This window comes from Colletotrichum chrysophilum (genome assembly GCF_026319265.1).
Source record: "Colletotrichum chrysophilum strain AFK26 chromosome Unknown scaffold_81, whole genome shotgun sequence".
Classification (NCBI taxonomy): domain Eukaryota; kingdom Fungi; phylum Ascomycota; class Sordariomycetes; order Glomerellales; family Glomerellaceae; genus Colletotrichum; species Colletotrichum chrysophilum.
The window spans coordinates 72,332-94,924 of NW_026517368.1; the positions used below are offsets into that span (position 1 = coordinate 72,332).

Sequence of the window (22,593 nt, forward strand, 5' to 3'; positions counted from 1 at the left end):
GCATATTTGACTTTCAATGTGCTGAAAGCACTGCGGGGTGATGCCTGTCTTTTGCCGGCCCCCAGTGCAACCCCGTCCCCTGCCCGACATGTGGCCGCAATTAACAATTCCGCAACTCTCACGGATCCTGCGTGCCGGCTTCCGCTGACTTTTTCGGAGATGAAGCCATCGACAGCCCCGGTTCCGCTTCGGCATTACGACTCGCGAGTGCCTGAGCCGGCAGTCTCCCACCTCGCCATTCTGGCTCGCCTGCAGTAGCCTTCCGGTGGTTTGCTTCCGGATCGCGGTACCAGTCTCCGGCAGTTATTGCCGGGCTATGAATCGCGGACGCATTGGCCAGTACCGCGTCCCGACCGAAGATTTTGATGAGTCAATTCTCGCCCATGGCGTCCGAGGTGTTGTGGCGCCTTCAAAAGTTGCAAATCATGATTGCTCAAGCGCAAGTCCATCTTCCATTTCATCGATGATCCGTCCAAGACACGATACTTCATACTGCCCTCTCTGGAGTGGGGGTTGAAATTGACTTCCGGCGATAAGGGAGACAGGCGCGACTCCCATTTATCACTCTCTGTGTTCTCCCGAAACGACTCTCACTCATTCTCTTCGCATTCAAAACACCAAGGATCGTGAATGAAATTCGCGCAAAGGCGCTAGCATTTAGCTATGGTCATCATGCGTGTGGTTGGCGTCGCTCCCTCACCGTATGCAATCACCTTTCACGCAGGGCTGTTGGCCTCTACGGGGGCGTTCAATTTGCACCTCAGTGAACAGAGGCCAAAGTCGCATCAGTGAGCGCCAACAGCTTGCGTTGGGAAGCGTCTAGAATGCAGTGAAGGCCAAATGGAAAAAAAAAAAATCGGGAAATCAAGGGGATATCAAGTTGCATCGAGGAGGGGTTAAAACGCAGTGAAGGATACCCTCCAAGACATAGCCTTGACATGGTCTTAGGTTGGTCTTGACTAGCCTTAGTACCCAAACGTCGAGCCAGACCGACACTGAAGCTTCTGTAGGTTTTGAATTTCGCCGACTTGCCGGGTCATGATGGATACTGGACGTCTCGTAGAGATACCTAGATTGTGAATCATTCATCCGCCGTTGGGGCCGTACAAACACGGAGCGGAGGCTGTTGATACTTCGGTGCCGGCCTGAAAATTCCACCATGCGCCGGCTGTGTGGGCCGTATCGGCGGGCTCGGTGCCGTATCGGCCTCGATGAACACCGCTGTGAGGTGGAATTTACAGATACCTCAATTCAGATCAATGAAAGAGCTGCTGTATTGCTCGGCGTCTTTCGGCCACCGAGTTTGGATAGATGGGACGAACCCTCCTACCGACCAGCTCAAGCGCTCGGGCACTAGTAGGCGCCGTAGGGCCTCTCCAACGATGTCGTCACTGACTGCATGTGGTGTATTATGCCTGTCTCATTCCTCAACATCCGCCTGCCACGAAATCAAATTTTCAAAGCGAAGTGAACAAGTCTAAGTCTCCCGTACACTTTCCGAATTCATTCCCCCAACATGGCGAACCTTATTGCAACCGAGGAGCACTACCTGTCTCCCCTGCTCCCGGAGCAGAAGGGTAGATATAACCGTCCCAGCGTCAAGGACTTCGGGACCGCAGTCATCGATAAACTTGGCGATCTAGGTCCGGCGAGGCTGGAGGCAATGGCAAACGACTCTGTGGGGATGACAGTCCTCTCCCATCTACCGGCTACACCAGATGCTCCCACTTGCAAAGCCGTCAACGATGATCTGTACTCCAAGATCAAGCAACACCCAGATCACTACGCCGCATTTGCTCTCTTGCCACTTGAGGATCCTGCCGCCGCAGCTGTCGAGCTCAAGCGCTGCGTAAAGGAGCTAGACTTCGTCGGCGCACTCACCGGGAACCATCTAGACGACGGGAGCTTCTTCGACACGCCCCGCTTCTACCCCCTCTGGGAAGCTGCGCAAGAGCTTGATGTCCCGATCTACATCCACCCAACCTTCGCCGCGGAGGACGAGATGAAGGTCAACTTTGAGGGGCCCTACGACATTGAGATTGCCAAGGCGCTGAGCGCATGGGGCTGGGGCTGGCACTCCCGGACGAGTCTGCACTTCCTCCGCCTCTTCGCCGCAGGCACCTTTGACAGGTTCCCGAAGTTGAAGATCATCCTGGGGCATATGGGCGAGATGCTGCCCTTCATGATGGATCGGATCGTCAGGTCTTCGGGACGGTGGCCGCCTTCTGAGAACCGGAAGAGGGGGCTGAGGGATGTGTGGGATGGCAATGTATGGGTTACCACGAGCGGAATGTTTTCTCTGGCGCCGATGGCATGCTTGATTCAGGAGACGAAGATGGACCGGATCATTTTCAGTGTTGATTACCCGTTCTCTACGAACGGGATGGGGCGGGAGTTTATGGAGAAGTTGAAGAAGAGTGGGTTGGTGGATGACGAGCAGTGGGAAGGGATTGCGTGGAAGAACGTGAGAGATCTGTTGAGATTGAAGTTTGAACCTGGAAAATGAGAATCTGGATGGATGGTGTGTAGGTGAGGATGAGATCCGGCAATCTCATCCATGGGTGTTCACCTGAAGAGAACTCGGCTTCTGTCTCCGGGATGTCAATTTGAGGCCATTGATCTTCGGTTTCAACCCTTTTCAATAAGAAGATTTAGATTGAGTCAATTATGATGAACCCTCGGCTTAATAGGGATGCATGTTATGTTTGACTGGCGATTTTCTTCAAAACGGTTGTCATCGACTGCACGACAGGGTTATTTCGGTAACGTCATCCGAGCGACCGGTCGCGGATCGGCGAAAGCCACGATCGTGCCGCAACTCTTCTCCCCGACCTCAATCTCAGGATCATAGGAGCCGGACGCTTGCGTGTGAATACTTGCAGGTTTCTTGGGGAAAAAAATCAAGAATTCTTCCAGGCCAGCATTATTGAACGTCGTCCACGGCCGCATTGCCCGCCATGGCACTCTCCCTGCCGAAGATCGGCATCCTCTCCATCGGAGACATGGGCATGGACATCGCCAAACTGCTGGTCTCGAGGGGTTCCTCGGTAGCCACAAATGGCGAAGGAAGAAGACATGCTCTCAATTCATAGACAATTGAACATGAGATCTAATAGCTTGGCAGTCAAGCAACGATTGACAGGGCCCGAAGCGCCAATGTCGAGGTCCTGACGTCTGACCTCCACCTGGTGCAGTCGCGACCCTTCATCTTCTCTGTCGCGCCGCCGAGGGATGCCATGAGCATCGCCCAGCGCATCCTCAAGGCTTCACTGGGAGCAAAGCTTGAGACGCCGTTGTATTTCACCGATCTCAACGCCGTATCGCCCGCTACATGCAAGCAGATCGCAGGCATGTTCGAAGAGGCCAAGAGCCCTGTCCGCTTCGTCGACGGATGCATCATCGGCGGCCCGCCAAAGCTCAAAGATCCCAGCGGCGCATGGTACGTCCCAAGCATGCCAACCTCCGGCAAGCACGCTCTCAATGATGCGTGCCCCGAGCTCGCCCAGACTCTGAACATGCGCCACATCTCCCCAGATGTCGGCGCAGCCAGCGGATTGAAGATGTGCTTCGCGACCACGACGAAGGGCTCCATGGGCCTCGGGATCCAGGCCTTCACGACCGCTTCAGAACTAGGTGTTGTCGATGAGCTGCGGAAAGAGATGAAGGAGGCCGCGCCTGGACTGCTTGATTTTGCCGAGAAGTCTATTCCTTTGGTGCCGCCAAAGTCCTACCGTTGGGTGCGCGAGATGGAGGAGATCTCGGATACTCATCGTGATGAGGGTGGCTTCCAGAATAAGGCCGACATCTTCAGAGCCATGGCTGAGCTTTACCAGGCTTTGGCGGATGATGCTGTGTTGGGTGCCGAGAAGGTTGGGAAGAGGACAAGGGGTGACCGTTGATGATGTTGCTGCGGCGCTGGCGGAGGGACTAGCGAAGGATACTTCGAGTTAACCCGTTCGTCAGCTCGTCAGTGATCAAAGATGATAAGGAATCAAGCCAATGGACATTTTCCTGTCGATTTATTTATTCGGGGATGCTGATATCCGATTCTTTCAAGCTCTGAATACACAATGATGGCGCAACGAGAACAGCGAGCCCATCCGTTCCAGCGAGACCAGGGATTCAATAGCGCATGCCGTCTGAGGGAACAGCGAATGATTGGTTCACACCAAACCTTCAATTTTGACCTTTATGGTCAGCAATGCAGATAAAGTCAGGGGATTTCATTCATCGGGCCTCTATGTTGGAGTGCCTTGTCTCACGATCTCAATCCGCGCCTAACAACCTGGCGAACCCGTGATGTAGGTATGCGCTGGCCCTACTAACGCCGGCGCCACCAACCAAAGGATCGCCGCTATCGCCTGCAACTTCACAAACGCGTCTGACACTTCATTTTCGTCACCACCAACGCCACATCTCAGGGCCATCTTGCAAAAATATCCACCACAGTCCTCATTCTCTCCCAACAATATGGTGATACCGTTAGGTGGTCCGACCGGCGATGGCCAGCCTGAAGACCGAGGGGGGGGTTCTCGCGCATGGGATCGAGACATTGACATACCGCCTGAAGATCCGACATCGCATCTTTGCTCCAGACACCGCATCATGAACCTCAAACCATCAGACTTCGCGGCACGGAATCAGATGGACAACCTGCCGCCTGATTGGCACTTCGGAACGCTCCGAGAGGTCATCCAACGAGGCGATTATTGCGTATTCTGCAAACTGGTTGCCAACTCCGTCTCGACGGACGCGTTCTCGCGTGAGGTCGAGGTCTTGGGGTGCTGGGTTCCCGACGTGGTTTTCGAGGAGTTTGATCCCCTGACCCAGGCCGTCACCACGATGACGACACTTCGGCTGAGGATCGCGCTTCGACCCATTTGACATCGTCCCGATGGCAGTCAATGGCCAAGACAACATGTTTCAAGGGCGAACGGTGGATGAGAGTTTCATTGACATTGATCTCCTCCGAGCGTGGCTTCAGACCTGCCAGGACAGCCATCATGTCGTGTGCTGGCCCCAAAACCCCGAATCGCACAACCGTCGGTGGCAAGATGCCGATGTTGAACCCTTCATCCAGCTGCTGGATCTTGAAACAAATTGTCTCATCGAAACGTCTACCCCACCGGAGTTTGTGGCCTTGAGTTACGTTTGGGGCACTGTCGAAGTCTTCACGCTTGGGATGGATAACTATCTTAACCTCATGAAGCCTGGCTCACTCACGGAGTATGAAGGAAAGTTTCCGAAGACAATTCAAGACGCCATGAAATTGACAAAACTGTTGGGTTACCGCTACCTCTGGACAGACTCAATTTGCATCATTCAAAGAGGCGACGAAGACGACAAAGCAGTCCAACTTCGACTCATGGATGTCGTCTACAGCAGAGCATCTGTTACGGTCACTGCAGCAAGCGGCACGGATGCAAACGCCAGACTGGCGGGGGTGTGTGGAGTCAGTCGTAGCAAAATCCAGAATACCGCGAGGTACTCGGACGACCTTCTCCTGCTTGCACTGATGCCCGATTTCGAAGATGGTGTCCAACAGATGTACTGGAACCCTCGAGGATGGACATACCAGGAACGTCTTCTTTCGCGGAGGTTGCTCGTCTTCACCAGAGATACAGTCTACTTTCAATGCGGCCAAATGACTTGCACCGAGGACTTCAACATGCTCAAGCCAGGAGTGATTCAGAGTGCTTCACAACAAGACATCATGCTTTCAAGGGGAGAGGAACCCCCGACATTAACACCACGGAGTCAATATCGGCTCGGTATTTCGGAAGAGTATTACTACCGCATGGTGACAGAGTATACCTCAAGACATATGAGTCACGCATATGACCGAGTCAATGGTTTCGAGGGTATTCTCAACGTTCTTCGCAACGTATACGGCGATGTCTTCATATGGGGGATGTGGACAGGTGACATGCTTCTTCAATCCCTTTTATGGCAGCCTCGCCAGGAACTCAGGCGAGTCTACCGTTGGAACACTACAACACCAGTATACCCGACCTGGGCTTGGGCCGGTTGGACTGGAGCTGTCAGGTTTGACGACCCTGGGGACTGGAACGGATTCCCTTCGTTGGACGAGCCATCGGACAGAGTTCGCCCATCGAGTCTGGGAGCATGTGCTGAGATCAATGAAGACGATACACCCGGATGTCATCTTCGAGTACGCACACGCACTGGAAAATTCAAGCTTACTCTTCACGACAAGAGTGGTGCTCTTAGGCCCCCAGCGTTGCCGGAAGTGGATGGCCCACACCCCGTCCGTTTTGGTATTACAGGTGTGGTTCAGGCCGAAGGTGGAGATCCAGAGCCATGGCTGGGAAGCATCTTGATGCCACAAGACCATCGGCAAAGGCTCTCGGACGAGTACGAATTTGCACTCCTTTCCGATGCTTACTGCTTCTCAAGCGAAGAGCTCTCCACAAGCGCCCCTAGATTCATGAGTCCATGGGAGGTGGTCAACGTCATGCTGATTCACCGACAGGACAAATTGAGTCTGAATGGAGTGCCAGTTGTGGAAAGGGGTGGCGTAGGAAGAATGTTGAAGTCAAGCTATCACAAGAATGTGAGGAAATTCTCGTCGCATAAGTAAGCTGAATCGTCCAGAGCGTCCATGCTCAATATCTTCAGACACTAATGCTAGCATGCTAGGAGAGCCTGCCACATAGTCTGAGCGATTTAACGATGACTCCTTGATGTATGATCTGCCTCCATCGCTGTGCCTCCTGAGTTTTTTCCATTGAACTTCTATCGGCCATAGTGCATATTTTCATTGTTGTATCGCTATGTCCTCTTCGATACCGTTATCGGAGACTTCCGAGATGTGAAAAGCACGCACTTCTTCCCCAACTTCGTACAAGACGTACACATAGGCCGACATCCTGGGGCCCACGTCAGGCACCAGGGTGGTAGGAGGGTACCTGGGTCACGTACCATGATCTAGAACCCACGATTGATGTTTGGAAACGATGCAATCTCAGCTCGGGCACCAGCATCCGTCAGATTCTTCTCCATGATGAGCGCAAACTCGTCCAGTTCCCTTCTCAAGGACTCATCCCTGCTGAACGGCGGAGCAGCCACAGAAGTACGCACATCTGCCATCCTGGAGGCCATTGCGTTCGGTTGGGTATTCGTGATGGTATACGAGTGTTGTTCCGCCACGGGCTGCAGCTCACTGAGTTGGACGCCGTCGACAGTGAAGCCAAAGATCCAGGCAAAGTGCTTTTCGATGACAGGCCAGCGTTGGCGCATTGTTTTCCTGAGCTGGCGGACCTCAGCGTCGTGTTCGGCATCGTACACCGGGTCCATCTCTCGCATAAAATCCACCACGCGCAAATCAACTCTTTCAAAGACTTGCATAGCCGATCCCAGCCATGTCCAAAAGTCCAGTCGTTTGCGAGTCAACGCGGTGAACTTGATGCAGTTCCAGCAACTCTGGAGGATATCGTGGACGACGAGATGCTCGTCCAATGAAGATTCCCACTTTCTCTGGCAGTATCTATATACCGGCGTTTGACCGCTCGGCGGTTCGTGCTTCAAGATAGGAGGGTTTGGAGGATATGCTATATGTTGGCTTTGGACCATTCTGTCGGTGAAAGTCAGCGGTCTGAAGGTGAGCAGAGATAATGGTGGATGGCGTTTGCAAGTTCTTTCCCGGCAAACCTGAAAATTGAAGTTAAGTGGGCTTTTCATTTAAACATGGACATATGCGCATCAAGGTTGTGGGTTGGCCCGGAATTTAGCATGCAGGTTGCAGAGACCTTTTGCGCCACGGCTGGGGGCGCAGTGTTGCCTTCCAATCAGGGTTCCAGATGTTTGTTCTGCCTTTCTGTAGGCGGAGACGAGTTCTACATATTGATGCAAAGTTACATGGTCAGAAGCAATTATTGTCATTGGGCAAATTCTAATCCGAGATAAAAGACGATAGGCATGAGATCCTCTTCTTTAGTCTTTATACATCGCAACCTCTCACTGACATTCACGACACAAAATGCGTAGTAGAGCGAGATAATGCGGAGTAACATACAAACCCCATAACGCTATGCATAACACCAATCTCGTTGAATTTACTTTGGCCTCCGCGTAAACGCGGATTCGTATTCGGTGAAGACATCTTCGTGGAACCCCATTTCCGCAGCTTTAGCACTTCGAAACCCTACATATGCTTTTATTTCGTCGGTTTCTCCCTTTTCTGCCATTTTTACTAAGATACTTCTCACTAAATATCGCTATCCTTAATACAAGTGTTTAGTGAAAAAGCGTTCTGTCCATTCACTGCTTCTTTAGCTGCCACTCTTTCAAACCAAAAATGAGGTTCTCGACTCTTTTCTTAAGTTTCACCGTGGCTTTATGTCATGTCAAGTCATCAAAAGGCTCCCCAAAATCTCCGCAGGTTGATCTGGGCTATGCCCGTTACATCGGTCTTGGTAACACCACATCAGGGTATGGCTATTTTCCCCAGCTCTCTAAATAGACGTGGCTGAAATGCTTCAAGTATCAACGCTTTTTTCGGCATCCGGTATGCATTGCCGCCTACAGCAGAGCAACGCTGGCGCAAGCCTGAGCCTGTCGATTCCAAGCCTTGGCCTGCACAAAAGCCCATTATCGATGCCACCGTATCCGGGCCTCGGTGCATCGCTATTGATAACTCCCCTTGGATTTCTGGATCAACTGCACCCAACAACACTGCGTCGTACGAGTCGGAAGATTGTCTTCTGTTGAACGTTCTGGTTCCTTCACAGCCTGCTTCCACCAGACTACCTGTTCTTGTGAATATTCATGGCGGAGGTGAGATTTCTCCCAATCGTAGTGTTATTAAATTACTATATTGAAATTGAACTGACGAAACCATAGGATATGTTGCAGGTGTACCTGTCGAAGGGGATGCTTTCGTCCATCAGGCTCAAGGGCAGATTATATTTGTTGCTATCCAGTATCGCCTAGGCGTTTTCGGCTTCCTTGCTGGAGACGAAATCCAGGCTTCAGGTGTTGCAAACGCTGGCCTCCTTGACCAGCGCGAAGCTCTCAACTGGATTCAACGCAACATCCACTATTTTGGTGGTGACCCAGACAAGGTCACGATCATGGGTGGTAGTGCTGGCGGCGGCTCTGTCAGCATGCAAATGTTGCTGCACGGTGGCCGACAGGCTCCCCCATTTCGTGCGGCTATCCCCGAGTATGCTTGGTGGTCTCCAATGTACAACCGCACTTGGGTGAGCAAGCAGTATCAGCGGGTCCTCGAATCCAGCTCCTGTGCCAGCCTCAGCTGTCTCCATGGACTCTCAGCGGCGGCTCTGAACAACGCAGCTTGGCGAGCTTGGAAGACTGCTCTCAATGAAGCGGAGACAGTTTATGGCCTGTTTTACTACGGCCCGACAATTGACAACGACGCTGTAATGGACTTGCCAGCTCGACAGTTCAAGGCAGGGAATTTTACCAAGGTACCTGTGCTTGTCGACCGCGACATGTGTGAGGGACCGTACTTCACTTCTGTCAGTCTATCGACACACGAACAGCTCTTTGCTGATCTCAAGGCCATGTGGCAAGCTATTCCTCACTCAGTCACTGAAAAGGTTGTAGACCTGTATCCCACAAGTGTGTACAATGGATCCCTGATCAAATCAGCTGGCTGGTTGAAGGCTTTGACAGGGGGCTTCGATGTCTCCGCGCCTTATGTTCAGAGACAAGCTATATTTGGGGCCTCAGTGGTCGACTGTCCGTCAACCACAATCGTTCAAGCTTCCATAGACACTGGACAGAAAGCCTTCAAAATGGTATTTGAGGCTGGCACGCAACTCCATGGGGCCACGGCATCATACTTGTGGTCCAAGGACATTAGCTGTGAGTTCTCTCCTTCCTGATAGTCCTGCGCGCACTACTAAAACCATCTGACACAGTTGATGGAGCTTCTACTCTTGGCACTACGTCGTTTGGCGGAATTGCTACACTCGCTTATGCTTTGCGAGAATACGTTGCAGCATTCACCATCAATCTTGATCCCAATCCCGCAAACCTCTCAACCAGTGTAGCTTACTGGCCAGAATTCACTAATCAGGGTCGACAAATTCTACATATGCAGGATGAACAAACTAGGGTAGCCTATGACTTTGACTCTAATGAGCAATGCAGCATACTTGGCTCGTTGAGCACGATTTGAGGCAATTTATTTGGTAACTTCCGCATGATGGGAACCTGGCTGGAGAATCAAGCTTGTATAATCTGTTTTTTATCGCCTTGGAGGTATTTTAAGAAGTAATCAAGATTTTGAAGAAGTAATCAAGATTGACATTCAACTATGTACAGAGAATCTAAACCCGAGATGTTTTTGCCAAATTTCCTCCGTAGCAGATAGAAAAACCGACCAAAAGAAAACTAATCTGCGACCTATCCAGAAGCTTCTTACCATCCGTTTGATGAGGACTTCGAAATGGTGTTCAGTTGTCGTAGAAATCCCAGGGGTCGGGACCACCAAAATTCTCGACATCGCGGCGCCAGGGGCCCTTCTTCGGGCCCTTCTTGTAGCCTCCACCATATCCCCCGCCATATCCTCCTCCATGGCCATAGCCACCACCACCATATCCTCCTCCGTGACCGTAGCCGCCGCCGCCGTAACCACCTCCCTTACCTCCATAACCGCCGCCGCCGTAACCGCCTCCCTTGCCCCCATAGCCACCTCCATAGCCACCACCCTTCCCGTAACCGCCACCCTTGTTACCATATCCTCCTTCTCCTCCCTCCTGGCCATAATCTCCCTCATCTCCACGCTTGCCGAGATCTTTTCCGTTCTGCTGATCGTCCTTATTGTCGTTCTTCTGCTGGCCGTGTCCCTTGCCACGACCACCATACCCGTTGTCTCCATATCCACCGTTGTATCCACCTTGGCCTCCATGCCCGTTGCCGTAGGAGTTGTAGTCATCGTCATCGCCATATCCGCCGTATCCGTTGCAATCTTTGTCTCTGCCTCCTCTGCCACCTCTCCTGCAGTTACGATATCCATCTCGATCGCGATCATTCTTGTTATCGTTTTTCTTGTTGTCGCGTGCCTCCAAATCGTCGTTCATGCTAGCTTCGTTGCGTGCGACGACAGCATCACTGAGAGTCTTCTATTCGTCAGTACTGGTGAACCTTTTTCTAGACGAGTAGAAACCTACAGAGAACACGTCTCCATTGGGCTGGTGATGAGAAAAGAGGTCAGCGAATAATGCTCACCAAGGAATGGAATATAGAGACAAATAATCAGATTATTCACTTACAGCTGCTTCGGGGGCACGCTAATCGCCTGGTTGTCAGCAAAGAAGATCTCCAGAGCCGTAAGCCGAATTGGTTTGCTCACCTCCGTAAGTTCAGCTGCATCAATAGGCTCAGGCTCAGCAACTGGAGCAGCGATAGCGGCGATGGCATAGACGGCCATGCCAACGGTGGCAGCCTGACGGAAAGACGGGATATGCATAGTGAGGAGGTGAAAAGAATAAGCAAAATTTGAAATGTGTTGACGGAGAGATGCACTGCTCAATCGAATCCAAGACGATGCTGGATGAGATGAAGAAGAAAAGGATGGTGGATTGGGCGGATCTTCGCAGAGTACTTATACTTGAAACTTTTCACACGTAGATGATCATGATTGTATAGCTGAAGGTACTCTTACTGTCCGTATCCGCGTTGGCCGCTGGATATTCACCCAACCCCTCTGAGTTGAGGTTTGACTAATTGCTTACATCCACAGCCCCAAAGTCTCGATCATCATTCATCAATATCCATGAACACAAGTCAGGTTGGAATTCTAGATTCCACGCCAGGGTTGGCTAGGTTCAGGGTACCGTCCACAACAAGCGATGATCTTTGAAGTTTAAATCATCCATGGCGAAGCAATCGATGATCCGAAAAAAGAGGATGTGTGTTTGCATAGCCAAGCAGAGCCGCCTGAAGTTTAGGTCATCCGATCTATTCCCCCTAAATCCCTCTGTGTATGGACTGCACGTTCTTGATAGATGACAGATGTAGGAATGAGACACCCGAGGATTCATGTTTGATAAGGATGAACATCACAACTGAACTGGTCAGATAATCCTTAGGATGCACGTACTGAAGATGTTCCCTGACGTGAATACTGTATGGAAACACTGGCAATGATGACTTGCCCAAGTGATCGAAGGATTTTGAGATTATGCATATTCTCAACGTTTGAGCGATTGTAACTTTCAAACTGTCAAAACAGAAAGAAAGAAAGAAACAACCTGGAAAGATCGCCTGATTTACCCCTCCTTTGGTCTTCATATTCTCTCTGAAATTGGCTTTTGATAATAACCCTTGGTAGCTGGCTTGGCGCAATCGGATCATTTGGAGCTCATTTTCGTAATAGACCGATACCATTCCACAATTGCTGTACATTTAGGTGTGATTTGACGACTTATGCGATCTTCATCATCGCATGGGGAAGGATTTCCCGGTCAAGGTCATCGGCCATGTACTGGGAAGCAAGCTGGTTCACGAACACGACTGTCGTTCTTGGCCGAAATGCTTGGACCAACTCTATTCTTAGCTTACACATCTCCCGGTCGATCACTAGGGTAAACTTTCCGAAGTCAGGGGACAGGCATCCAACAACCACCAGCATGGATTACTAAGTGAAAGCAGGCGGCATCTTCGGGAAATCATTCTTTTGTAAGTGAAATTGGGCTTTAAGAAATCCTGAAGGATTTTTCTTCGGTTGTTTCAGGTTTCAACAGAGCTCAACGTGGCGGATGCTTTCTGGCGGGAATGGGATAGAGTTGACTCGTAAATCCGAGAACTACTGCACGACTTCTCAACTCTGATGTACGATGGATCATGGAAGTGCTGATACTTCTGCGCAAAGGCTGGCATGATGAGCTTGCCAGTAGAGTAATGGGCCACTGATTAGGCGGCATCCTCGGTGAATACCGGTCACGAACAGAGCCACTATGAATGACATGTAGAGAAATCCGAAAAGCATTGTGCCGAATCAGCGGCGTATGCATAGGTATGTAGCAGAAAGCGAAAGCGACATCAAGCCGTCATCAAATGTACGCATCAGTCATGCTTCTAGAGCGGCCGGTTTAATGTTGGATGCTTGGCATGCGTCCTCTGCACTCCAAGTTCAGTAGCATTGGGGCAGGAGAAAAGTAGGTTCAAGCCATCGATGGAAAGACTTTGCCCCACGATATTGGGGTGGATTTGGCGAGACCAGCTGAGCGTCGCATGCGTCTTTAGTCAAAGGCATTGCGGGGACGACGTCGAGAGATAACGTCTTGATAGACGCGAATACTCCTAAGGCGTTCATGCAGTATGAAGGCTCACCGAGCTATTTGTTCCGCCGTCACAAGTATCTTACTACGCTGACTGTCCATGGATGAGCAAGCAACACCAGGGGCCCCAACTAGCTGAATGAGAAAATCGCTGTGAGGGCACAGACCAGTCAAGATCAGAATAATTGATACATCGCGCTTGTCACTTTCGCTACCTAGTGTCATGTTCGTATTTGATTTGAGTTCATCTGATGAAGTTGATTACACATCGTACAAAAACATCAACATCAGCCTCTCAATATTAGGTAATGACAGGAAAGGCGCAGTCAGATTAAGCCACAAACCTACAACTTGTGGATTAGAAAACTCACCCCAGAATGCTACTCTTTGGCGGAGACTCAAAACCCCAGAATAAGTTGCATGGACACAGGGGCTCAAACTGAGAAATGCTTGCTTGAGGCTGATGAAAATATTGAGCTTCAGAATTATGCGAATGCTGGCTCCCCTTCAGAAACATGTGCCGAAACCCACGACTCTCTCGCGTGCATAAATTTGACTCTGCTCATCTACTTCGGCTACAGTATCTGATGACTCATTCACGCGGCACCGAAGTTCTAATTGAGTCTATCGCATATAAGCTTCATGATCCCTGCACGTGTGGTCCAGACTGGTAAGTTGCAGGGTGCGCCCATTTGCGGATGTTGGATTCGCCTCCTCAAAAATGCCGACCGGCACCCGGCATCATCTGCAACTCAAGCTTTGCCAAGCCATTGATATTGCTTACGGACCGATGATAGTAAAGATGTCTCAATCTTGCGTCCTCACTTGTATCTCAATCCTTGTTGTGGGACTTTGACTGTGTCTGCCGCGGCTGTGGTGAATGCGCACTTCCCCTCCCCTCCTGTCATCTGGATAGCCCCCCATTGAACTGGTAGAAGATATCCGCTTGCACGATCCTCTTCCAACACATGGCATGCCGCACTGATTGCTAGACTGTTTGTCGAGACCATTCGCATTGTTCCGTCGTAACGACGAAAACCGATGGCCACGATGAAAACAATGATCACGAGCCCCGCCAACATCGCTGCAGTCCGTGTTAGACCATGAAAGTTTTCAACAGAAACCCCAAGCTCACCAATAAAAACTGCAATTGGACTATAGCCGCAAGTAGAGAAAGAATTGGCCTCATCGTCACTACCATCCGCCGAGATAGCCCGTATTCGTGCTAAAAATAGACTCTGCGAGATCAACCAGTGGATCACCCCTGAGCTAGCGTAGAGAGGTATGCCATATCTCAAAGGAAGGGAGACGAAATAGCTTGAACTTTGTATCCCAACTGGCTCAGAGACACGCAGTGGCTTTCTGAATTCGTAATTGTACATCCGGCTAAACTCTCTCTGTACGAGAAACGTGCTCAGCATGGTATTGTACATGATGTATACGATGGAAAGCACCAGCTGAGGAAGGTTGGCCAAGAGAACATTGGTTATCAACCCTACAGGGTCTCTTTGAGGAAGATTGAGGACGAGATAAGTGTAGGGTGTGAGAGCTCCGAATCCAAGATCCCAAAGTTCAGGAATGCTGACTCCAAACCTCCTGTGTCGAAGACTGACGAAAGACATACTGAGGAGAATGGCAGCAATGACGATGACCAACAGGCACCTGCGTATAAATCTTAGTGTTATTGAAATCAGGGCAATTTTCGTGAAGGGAAATCTCACATGCAAAGAAGGATCACCCAGCGCTTGAGACTGGCAGCAGACCTCCACTGTTTGGCCGTCGGAGAGAACTCTTTCGCCTCGCGATTGGTAGTCTCTTTCAGAATAACTGGGGTTTGCTTAACGAGGCGATCCTTCCATTTCCTGGTCGTCAGGAAATCACTTTTTGTGGAAAGACCTAGGTCTTTCGTTTGTTCGCATGGGTCCCTCATGAAAGATGCAATTGCATCGCCAAGTGTATACAGGACTTCCTTCGCCTTCCTATGTTGCTTCTGATCTTGCCACTTTCTCAAGTACCAAATGCATATCATGATAAAAGCTTTGATGAAATTCATTATGCAGATGGTGAACATGATGGGAGGCGAGTACTCAAAGCGGCATTTCGTGTGCAGCTCGTTAGGAGGTTGAACCAGGCATCGGGCGACCTCATAGTGCTTTGGTCCGAGATACCAGACGGTGACAGGTTTTGGGGGCGACTGAGCAATGAAACGGCCAGTGCCATTCCCCAGAGCCCACATGTTCTTTCCCCAATCGTCAGAACGGGGAACAATTGACACATACATTAGGAGGCTGTCGTCAGGCGGTGTTTGTACCGACTGGTTTTTGACCAACACCAATACGTTGCCTTGAGGCTGCCAGTAGTCGTCGTAGAGGGCAAAGCAGTCCGATACATTCATCTCTTGGTATGACGACGCGTTTTGCTGCATCCCACGGATGATCTGTTCATAATCCAGATTAGTTGGATTGACTCGCGTGTCATTCCATCCCCAATCGCCTGCACGATTAGCCTCTGCTGTAGTGAGACTCCAGGTGCTGTTGGCTAGGAACGAATCTTTGATAACAGCAACGGTGTAGTTGTGTGAGGATAAAGATTGGAAAACAGCCGAGTTATATCTGATCGCATGTCAGCCAGCAGTGACTCAGTTGCTAAACGCACAATCCCACGTGTACTCACATCAGATGCACTGGGATGGAACTCAATGCCAGAAGAGCCCATGACGCCCGTCTCCAATTGCTGAGGTATCGAAGATTCCGCAGACTGGGAATACCAATATCCAACCATTTCTTTGCGGCGTGTGCAGCATCTACATTTGCGCGGGTGGGTGCTGCTTGCAACTGCATGCAGTAATTGGAGGCAGACAGCATGCCTGTACCGAGAAGGTTTATCAATAGGTGGAGCCATTGATCCAGCTTCTTCACGTTCGAACAATCACCCTGGTATATCAACCCTACTCCATTTGAGCTCCCATAGCTAGCGACAGCGAATATGGTCAAACCCAAATTAGTCATGAGGATAAGACTGATGATTCCAATCTGCACCATCAGCGCCCGGCTTCTCCTCGAAAGCCAGATGCGCCAATTATTCTTTTCGTCATTGTCGATCTGGGGAAACCACCCGGAAAGTGTTTGTCTGTCAGCGAATCGTTGCACCCTGAAACTCGAGGCCCTCTGAGAATGTGAATCATCTTTGGGCTGCGTCGTTCTGTCTTGAGTATGGGCGGGAGACGCTGTTTGAATTGTTGTTGCGTCTTCGTGGTCATGAGTTGCCGATTCCTCGTTCACATTCTCGATGACAGCCTCGCTAGGCTCGGGCTGGCCCGCTGAACCGGTTCTGGAGGTGGTAAGCCGTTGTACTTAGGGCTTGAACGCATACTTGCTCACTGGTCAACTTCTCGCGATGGATCCATGCTTAGGACTCATGTTCAACGCCACGCTGACACCCTCGACATACAAGCCTTGAGGTTTCTGTGGCTTGCCATCCTCCGTTAGTTTTGTAGTGTGAGATAGAAATTACTTCACTATTGATGGGCGAGGCTCCAAGTAAATATGATAACGAACTGCAGACCACCCTGCAGCCCCCTCAGCTGATGCACCTCGAAGCAGGGATACACCCCTTGTTCTGGATATGACGAGGGCTCGGCTGCATGTTCCACATCATTGGCTACAGACAGGCGCTTGTTTCTATGTTGACGCTACTTCAGGCCGTGGTCATGGGTAGATCCGAGATAAGCGTTCGGCCTACGAGCCTGATGTGGATCGGGATTGGAAAACGCAGTCGTAGCATCACTGCAGCCTGATTGAACTGTCCCCTCCCGGTTTGCACGATGGCGTGCGAAGATAATCACTCGTGCCGAACTTCCGAAGCCTGATCCATATGCACAAAAATTGGAACAAAATAGCCATTCGCTACCTTGACCTACATTGATTTATATGGTGTACCTGAAGCCTTTTTGTAAAGCGCGCGCCGTACTGAGACTGACTCCCTCCACACGCGCACTTTTCTCGAGCTTAGCCAGTTCCTTCTGCGTCAATTGGACGTCCTCGTTCTCCAACCTAGCTAGCCGATTGTTCTCTCGAATGAGAATGAACCGCAGCAGTGTCATCAGCGCTGCAGCCGATGCGATGAGTCCAACACAAATTCCGATACCGGTGAAGAAGTACGGTGACTCCTTATCAAGGTACGTGTATGGGGTCCAGATGGAAACGGAATTACCGAGAGAATTGATGAGAGCGTATGCCGCGGCACGTTTGGCGGGTGGCCGAGAGACGACTCCAGCAATCCAGCTGAACAAGGTACCGTTGATATTCATGAGAAACATCATGAAAAAGAACGTCATGTACTTCGGCCCAAAAATATCGGTGGTCATGAAGACCACAAAGCCAATAATTGAGATCACTGCTGGATACAAGCAGAACCAGTATCGGGTGGTGAAACGGTCGCTTACAATGCCGTGGACGTAACTCCAGATGGTGATAAAGATGTGAGGTGGCGCCACGAGCAAAAGTGATATGTAATGGCTGTAGCCCAGAGTCCTTGTCAGGGTGGGGAAATAGTATCCAAACCCTTGCGCTCCGGTAAGACCCATATAGATGAAGGCGAAAATCCAGACTTTGGGATCGGCGATGCAGAGTTTAAGGCCCTTCAGTTGTGACGGCACGCCTTCTTCATCGGTATCAGCTTCCGCTGCCTCCAGAGCAAGTCTTCTGTTCGCTGCGAAAATTGTTTAGAACTGTGCGACCCATGCGGGCGGAGCACACTCACCGACGTGTTGCATTTCTGGAGTGAAAGCTCGCCACGTCTGGGGGAAGTCGGGTAGAAAAATACACACAACAATTCCAGCGACAACAGTTACTGTGGGATGTTAGCTGCTATCGCAGACTCCGATACAAGGGATACACACTTGAGCCCTCAAGGATGTAGAGCCAGCGCCACGCAGAAAGACCTCGGACCCCTGCAAGTCCTTCCAAGATGCCGGCTGCGATCAAGTTGCCAAAGGCGCCAGCGATGAGAGCCCCTGAGTAGAAAATACTCATCCGTAGATTCATCTCCTTAGTGTACCATTTCTTCCCATTTGGTCAGTTTGGATACGACAACGAATTCACGAACACGATCTAGCTTACCGATAGATAGAACAAGACCCCGGGGAAGAACGGTGCCTCTTGATACGTGAACATTAGCTTTGATCCACTACTCGGAAGATCCCTTACAAAGCATACCAACAAATCCGAGAATAAATCGGCAAGTTACAATTCCTGCGAAGCTCTGCACCAAAGCAGTGAATGCGGATACCATTCCCCAAGCTATGGTAAAGAACCCAAGATAAAGATATGGCCGACCGAACCAGTTAAGCAAAAGATTGGAAGGAATCTGGCCCAAGATATACCCAACGAAGAGGATGGAAAGTCCCGTTTGGTATTGTGTTAGGCCAAGATTCAAATCATCTTCTAGACCAGCGAGACGTGCGGATGCATAATTGTTTCTATCGAATATAAAAATTTGAGTGTTAGTACTGTCTCAGAGTGATAATGAGGTAGAGTCTTTTTACCTATCTATCCAGTTCAACAGGTACACTGTCAATATCAGGGGCATAATCAGCCAGTCGATTCTCTTCACAAGACGTTTCTCAATAGCCTTCTCAGCATCTGTGAGCTCAACCACACGAGAAGAATCGATTGGCTTTTCTCCAAGAAGATCATGATCGTTGACAAGATCTTTGCTGGATTTGATGTCTGTCATGATGAGAATCTCGATTCTTGGACGTCGAGAGAAGTTTTTCTTTTCACCATGAAATTTCTGTGTCGAATCCACGTTGCCATTATATACGTCTTGTCTCTCTACAAATGATGAGATATCCGGCAAGATAATATGCCGTGGGGAGAAGCCCAACTCCGCGTCACCTCCGCACACCGCACCATCCATATGGCGCGCTTCAGACTTGGCAGAATGCAGATCAAGATCCAAAGTAGCACGAGAAGGTCGTTTGTTTAGCATCATTCGTGCGCTTCAATTAATGCAGTAAGCTAGCACGAATCTGCCCCGCGTTTTCCGCGAGCTTGTGGAACCTTTTCCGTAGACCTTGGCAGCCCGGACAAACTCTGGAACCAAGAAGCACCTTCCATAGTTATATGAATAGACATAAATATTGATTGATATTGAGGGCTATCGAGCTCATGGAAAAAAGATTTTATGCTCATACCTGTCCACATTCGCAACCTTGGAAGCTGGTGATCCCATGAACTCCATGAGCAATGCCATCCGTGGAAACCGAGTCGCGCAGAACTCGTAGTGTCAGAACAGTTTCACAGACACAGTTCGCTTCTTTTTGCTTCTATTTTTGTTAAAAGAAACGTCACGAGAAATCCATGGCTTCGCGGCTGAGGTTGGCAGATGTCAGCAACGTGGAATACTTGTGAATTTGCGACTAGCTCATGTCTAATCCAAATAAGCTCACCCCGCCGTCACCGTTGCATCCAGCTCAACTCCACTCTGGACCATCCAGCGCCACAACTTAAATCCAATGAACAATGGCGATCTTGGGCCATGGTAGCCATAAAGGTAAAATATTGGCTGTAAATATCCCAATTTCTTCCACATATAACATTGAAGCCATCCCGCGAGGGATTCTGTGTCTCCTCTGCACCTAACCTCAGCTGTCTGACAACCGCCCAGTCCACCGCCAATCACCTTTCTTTTGTGAGTTGCCCGGACCCAATTACCACAGTCTTAGCCAAGACTTTGGCGAGTTCGTGATCCTTGACTGCCTAAATTGGGGGCAGTGCACCAACTAACGCTTCGATAATTAGCGCTGCAAGAAGCCGTGCTTTGCATACGAAAATCACGTGTGGGTTCCCAAAGCGCGACTCAGCATCCTTACCTTCGCCCCCCGAAGCTGCCGTCTCACCTCATCCTCACTCACGACGCCAGCCTCACTCGATCATCATGATTCCCCGGGTCGTCTTCTTCTTCCGATTTCTTGTCACGTTGGTCCCAGTCATCACTGCACTTGATGTGCCAGAAAATGTCAAAGACTTTTACGATCATGTCCGCGGTAAAGGCAAATGCGGCAACGTCTTGAAGGGTGGCTTCAACAGCATGGATGGCGACAGCGGCGACTTCGGATACTGTGGTGATTACTTGGAAAAGTACAACATCATCTACATTCAGGGCAAAAAGGGCCAGCTCACCAATATGGACATCGACTGTGATGGCGTCCAGACTTCAGGCGACGGCCGCTGTGCCAGCTCTACGGATACCCAATCACAGACAACTTTCAAGTCGAGGTTGAGCTCTTGGGGTAACGGCGACCTCAACTCTTACATTCACCCGTACGTTGTCTTTGGCAACGAGGGCTCGAAGCCCAACTGGCCAAACTTGGATCCCAAGGAGTATGGCGTCGAACCTCTCAGTGTGATGGCTATTGTGTGCAACAACCAACTGGTTAGTAATTGCCTTGATCTCATCTGAGCTCTGATTGTACTGACTGAGTCTTAGTTTTACGGCGTCTGGGGCGATACCAACGGCGACGACGGCGATCAGCCTATGGTTGGAGAGGCATCCATTGCCCTGGCGACTTCATGTTTCGGAAACGGCGTCAACGGCAACCAAGGTCACGATGAGAACGACGTCCTTTACATTGCATTCACCGGCCAAGATGCCGCTCCTGGTGCAAACGGCGCCAATTGGTCCGCGTCGACTTCCGCCGAGTTCTCCAGCAGCATTAATCAACTTGGTAACAAGTTGGTCGAGCGCGTAGGTAGTGGTACTAATCTCAACGCCTGCGCGAACAAGGCGGTGCTGTTCTCGGCTTACTTATTGGGGCTTTTCTGGATCATCTCCTGATTCAGACGTAGCCAGTTCTGGCGTTTGGGCCTGTTTCTCCTTGTGTTTTTCTTTTCCGTCTTTCATCCTGTTTCTACATGTTAAACTGGCGTTCAAGCCTGTCCAGGAGTTATGTTTTGGGAGTTTCCGTTCCCCCATCCCTAACCATCATCCTACGCATCCTTCTTCCACACCTGCATAGCATCGTCCCTCCGCACAAATTCCGGTTCTCAGTTCTGTTCACTGATCAGATTATGACATGCTCAATTCATTTATGTACTCATCATTCTGTGTTACTACTTTGCTGCTATTTTGGGATACATCGCACGCGGAATAGATTATGGAGGAACACCGATAAGGCCTGGCAAGAAGGATAGAATGCGAAAAAGTAAATACATTTAACAAATACATACAATTGCGAAATATTTAGTAGGGCTATCTACTATGCTGTAGTGGAAACCATGGTGTTGTTTTCAATGATGTGGTAAAAATCAAAGGTGGGAACCCGTCTTTATGTTGCTTGAAGTATGTATCTATTCCACCTCACCTTGTACTAAAGGCTCTCGCTCTCTTTCCCTATGAGTGAGCTGCCCCACATTTGTGCTTTCAAACTTGCGGGCCGAGATTTTCTGAGAGAAGAGAACATCTAGCTCCTCATATGTTCGTCCCTTGGTTTCAGGCAGCCTGAAGAAGGCCCAAAGTAGCACACAGAAACAGGTTCCTCCCCAAATAAAGCCTTAATTATTGAGCGTTAGTCGAGTCTGCACAGACGCATATATGCATGAAAACGAGGCAATGGCGACATACCTGTGTACCCGGACAAATCCCACGCCGTGGGGTTGATGAAGTATGACTGGAGCACTGAACATGTAACGTTGACCATGTAGTATGCGTTACGGGCCAAGCAGACTGTTTTTTGCCTTAGCCTAGTTGAACCAACCTCAGCTGGCAGTGCCCAGCCTAGCTGTCCAACAGACAACTGAAAGACGAAAGTCCAGAACAAACAGAGGGCCGCCTGCGTGAACCCTACGCCGGTATGGTAACCCCAAATTTGAAGGATTCCTATGAGTAACAACACGCCCATCATGACGCCTGTGCCGGTTAGGTAGATCCTTCTGCGACCGAAACGAGGCATCAGGATAAACCAATTCAGAAACGTGGCAAGGAGCGCAAGGCCGGTGGTCCCGATATTGAGAGAATATGTCGTTGCCGTGGGAAGTCCGATTCTCTCAAAGAAATAGGTAGAGTTATCTTGCGATATTTGTCAGTGGAATCGTAGATGAGTGTGTCTTCAAATACTCACAGCCAAGGTTGAGTCCGACAAGAGGCTGCCCAATAAATGCCATGCATGCGATTTCTGTCCTTCGAAGTTCAAACTTCTTCAGGCAATCCCAATATGACGTGCCGACCTCAAGCTCTTCTTCGAGTTTGTTCGTGTATACAATGGCGGCCAATGCCTTCTTCGGATCTGCTAATGGTGACTCGACCTGTAGCCTGCGCAGAG

The 22,593-nt window shown here is 50.2% G+C and overlaps 6 protein-coding genes across 6 annotated transcripts; 3 read left to right on the forward strand and 3 right to left on the reverse strand.

Moving 5' to 3' along the window:
- Window positions 1-1,516: 1,516 nt before the first annotated feature.
- COL26b_008889 (uncharacterized protein) lies at window positions 1,517-2,506 on the forward strand (the record flags this gene model as incomplete). Its single annotated transcript, XM_053181635.1, has 1 exon — window positions 1,517-2,506. The coding sequence occupies one exon, from the start codon at window positions 1,517-1,519 to the stop codon at window positions 2,504-2,506; it is 990 nt and encodes a 329-aa protein (XP_053034393.1).
- Window positions 2,507-2,957: 451 nt separating this feature from the next.
- COL26b_008890 (uncharacterized protein) lies at window positions 2,958-3,899 on the forward strand (the record flags this gene model as incomplete). Its single annotated transcript, XM_053181636.1, has 2 exons — window positions 2,958-3,047; window positions 3,117-3,899. The coding sequence occupies 2 exons, from the start codon at window positions 2,958-2,960 to the stop codon at window positions 3,897-3,899; spliced, it is 873 nt and encodes a 290-aa protein (XP_053034394.1).
- Window positions 3,900-6,948: 3,049 nt separating this feature from the next.
- On the reverse strand, window positions 6,949-7,593 carry COL26b_008891 (uncharacterized protein; the record flags this gene model as incomplete). Its single annotated transcript, XM_053181637.1, has 1 exon — window positions 6,949-7,593. One exon carries the CDS (start codon window positions 7,591-7,593, stop codon window positions 6,949-6,951), a length of 645 nt encoding a protein of 214 aa, XP_053034395.1.
- A 2,849-nt stretch (window positions 7,594-10,442) lies between these two features.
- COL26b_008892 (uncharacterized protein) lies at window positions 10,443-11,458 on the reverse strand (the record flags this gene model as incomplete). Its single annotated transcript, XM_053181638.1, has 2 exons — window positions 10,443-11,100; window positions 11,262-11,458. 2 exons carry the CDS (start codon window positions 11,456-11,458, stop codon window positions 10,443-10,445), a joined length of 855 nt encoding a protein of 284 aa, XP_053034396.1.
- Window positions 11,459-17,196: 5,738 nt separating this feature from the next.
- Window positions 17,197-18,045, reverse strand: COL26b_008893 (uncharacterized protein; the record flags this gene model as incomplete). The annotated part of the gene is made up of 2 exons (XM_053181639.1): window positions 17,197-17,981; window positions 18,033-18,045. The coding sequence occupies 2 exons, from the start codon at window positions 18,043-18,045 to the stop codon at window positions 17,197-17,199; spliced, it is 798 nt and encodes a 265-aa protein (XP_053034397.1).
- A 2,165-nt stretch (window positions 18,046-20,210) lies between these two features.
- Window positions 20,211-21,110, forward strand: COL26b_008894 (uncharacterized protein; the record flags this gene model as incomplete). Its single annotated transcript, XM_053181640.1, has 2 exons — window positions 20,211-20,708; window positions 20,763-21,110. The coding sequence occupies 2 exons, from the start codon at window positions 20,211-20,213 to the stop codon at window positions 21,108-21,110; spliced, it is 846 nt and encodes a 281-aa protein (XP_053034398.1).
- Between the last annotated feature and the right edge of the window lie 1,483 nt (window positions 21,111-22,593).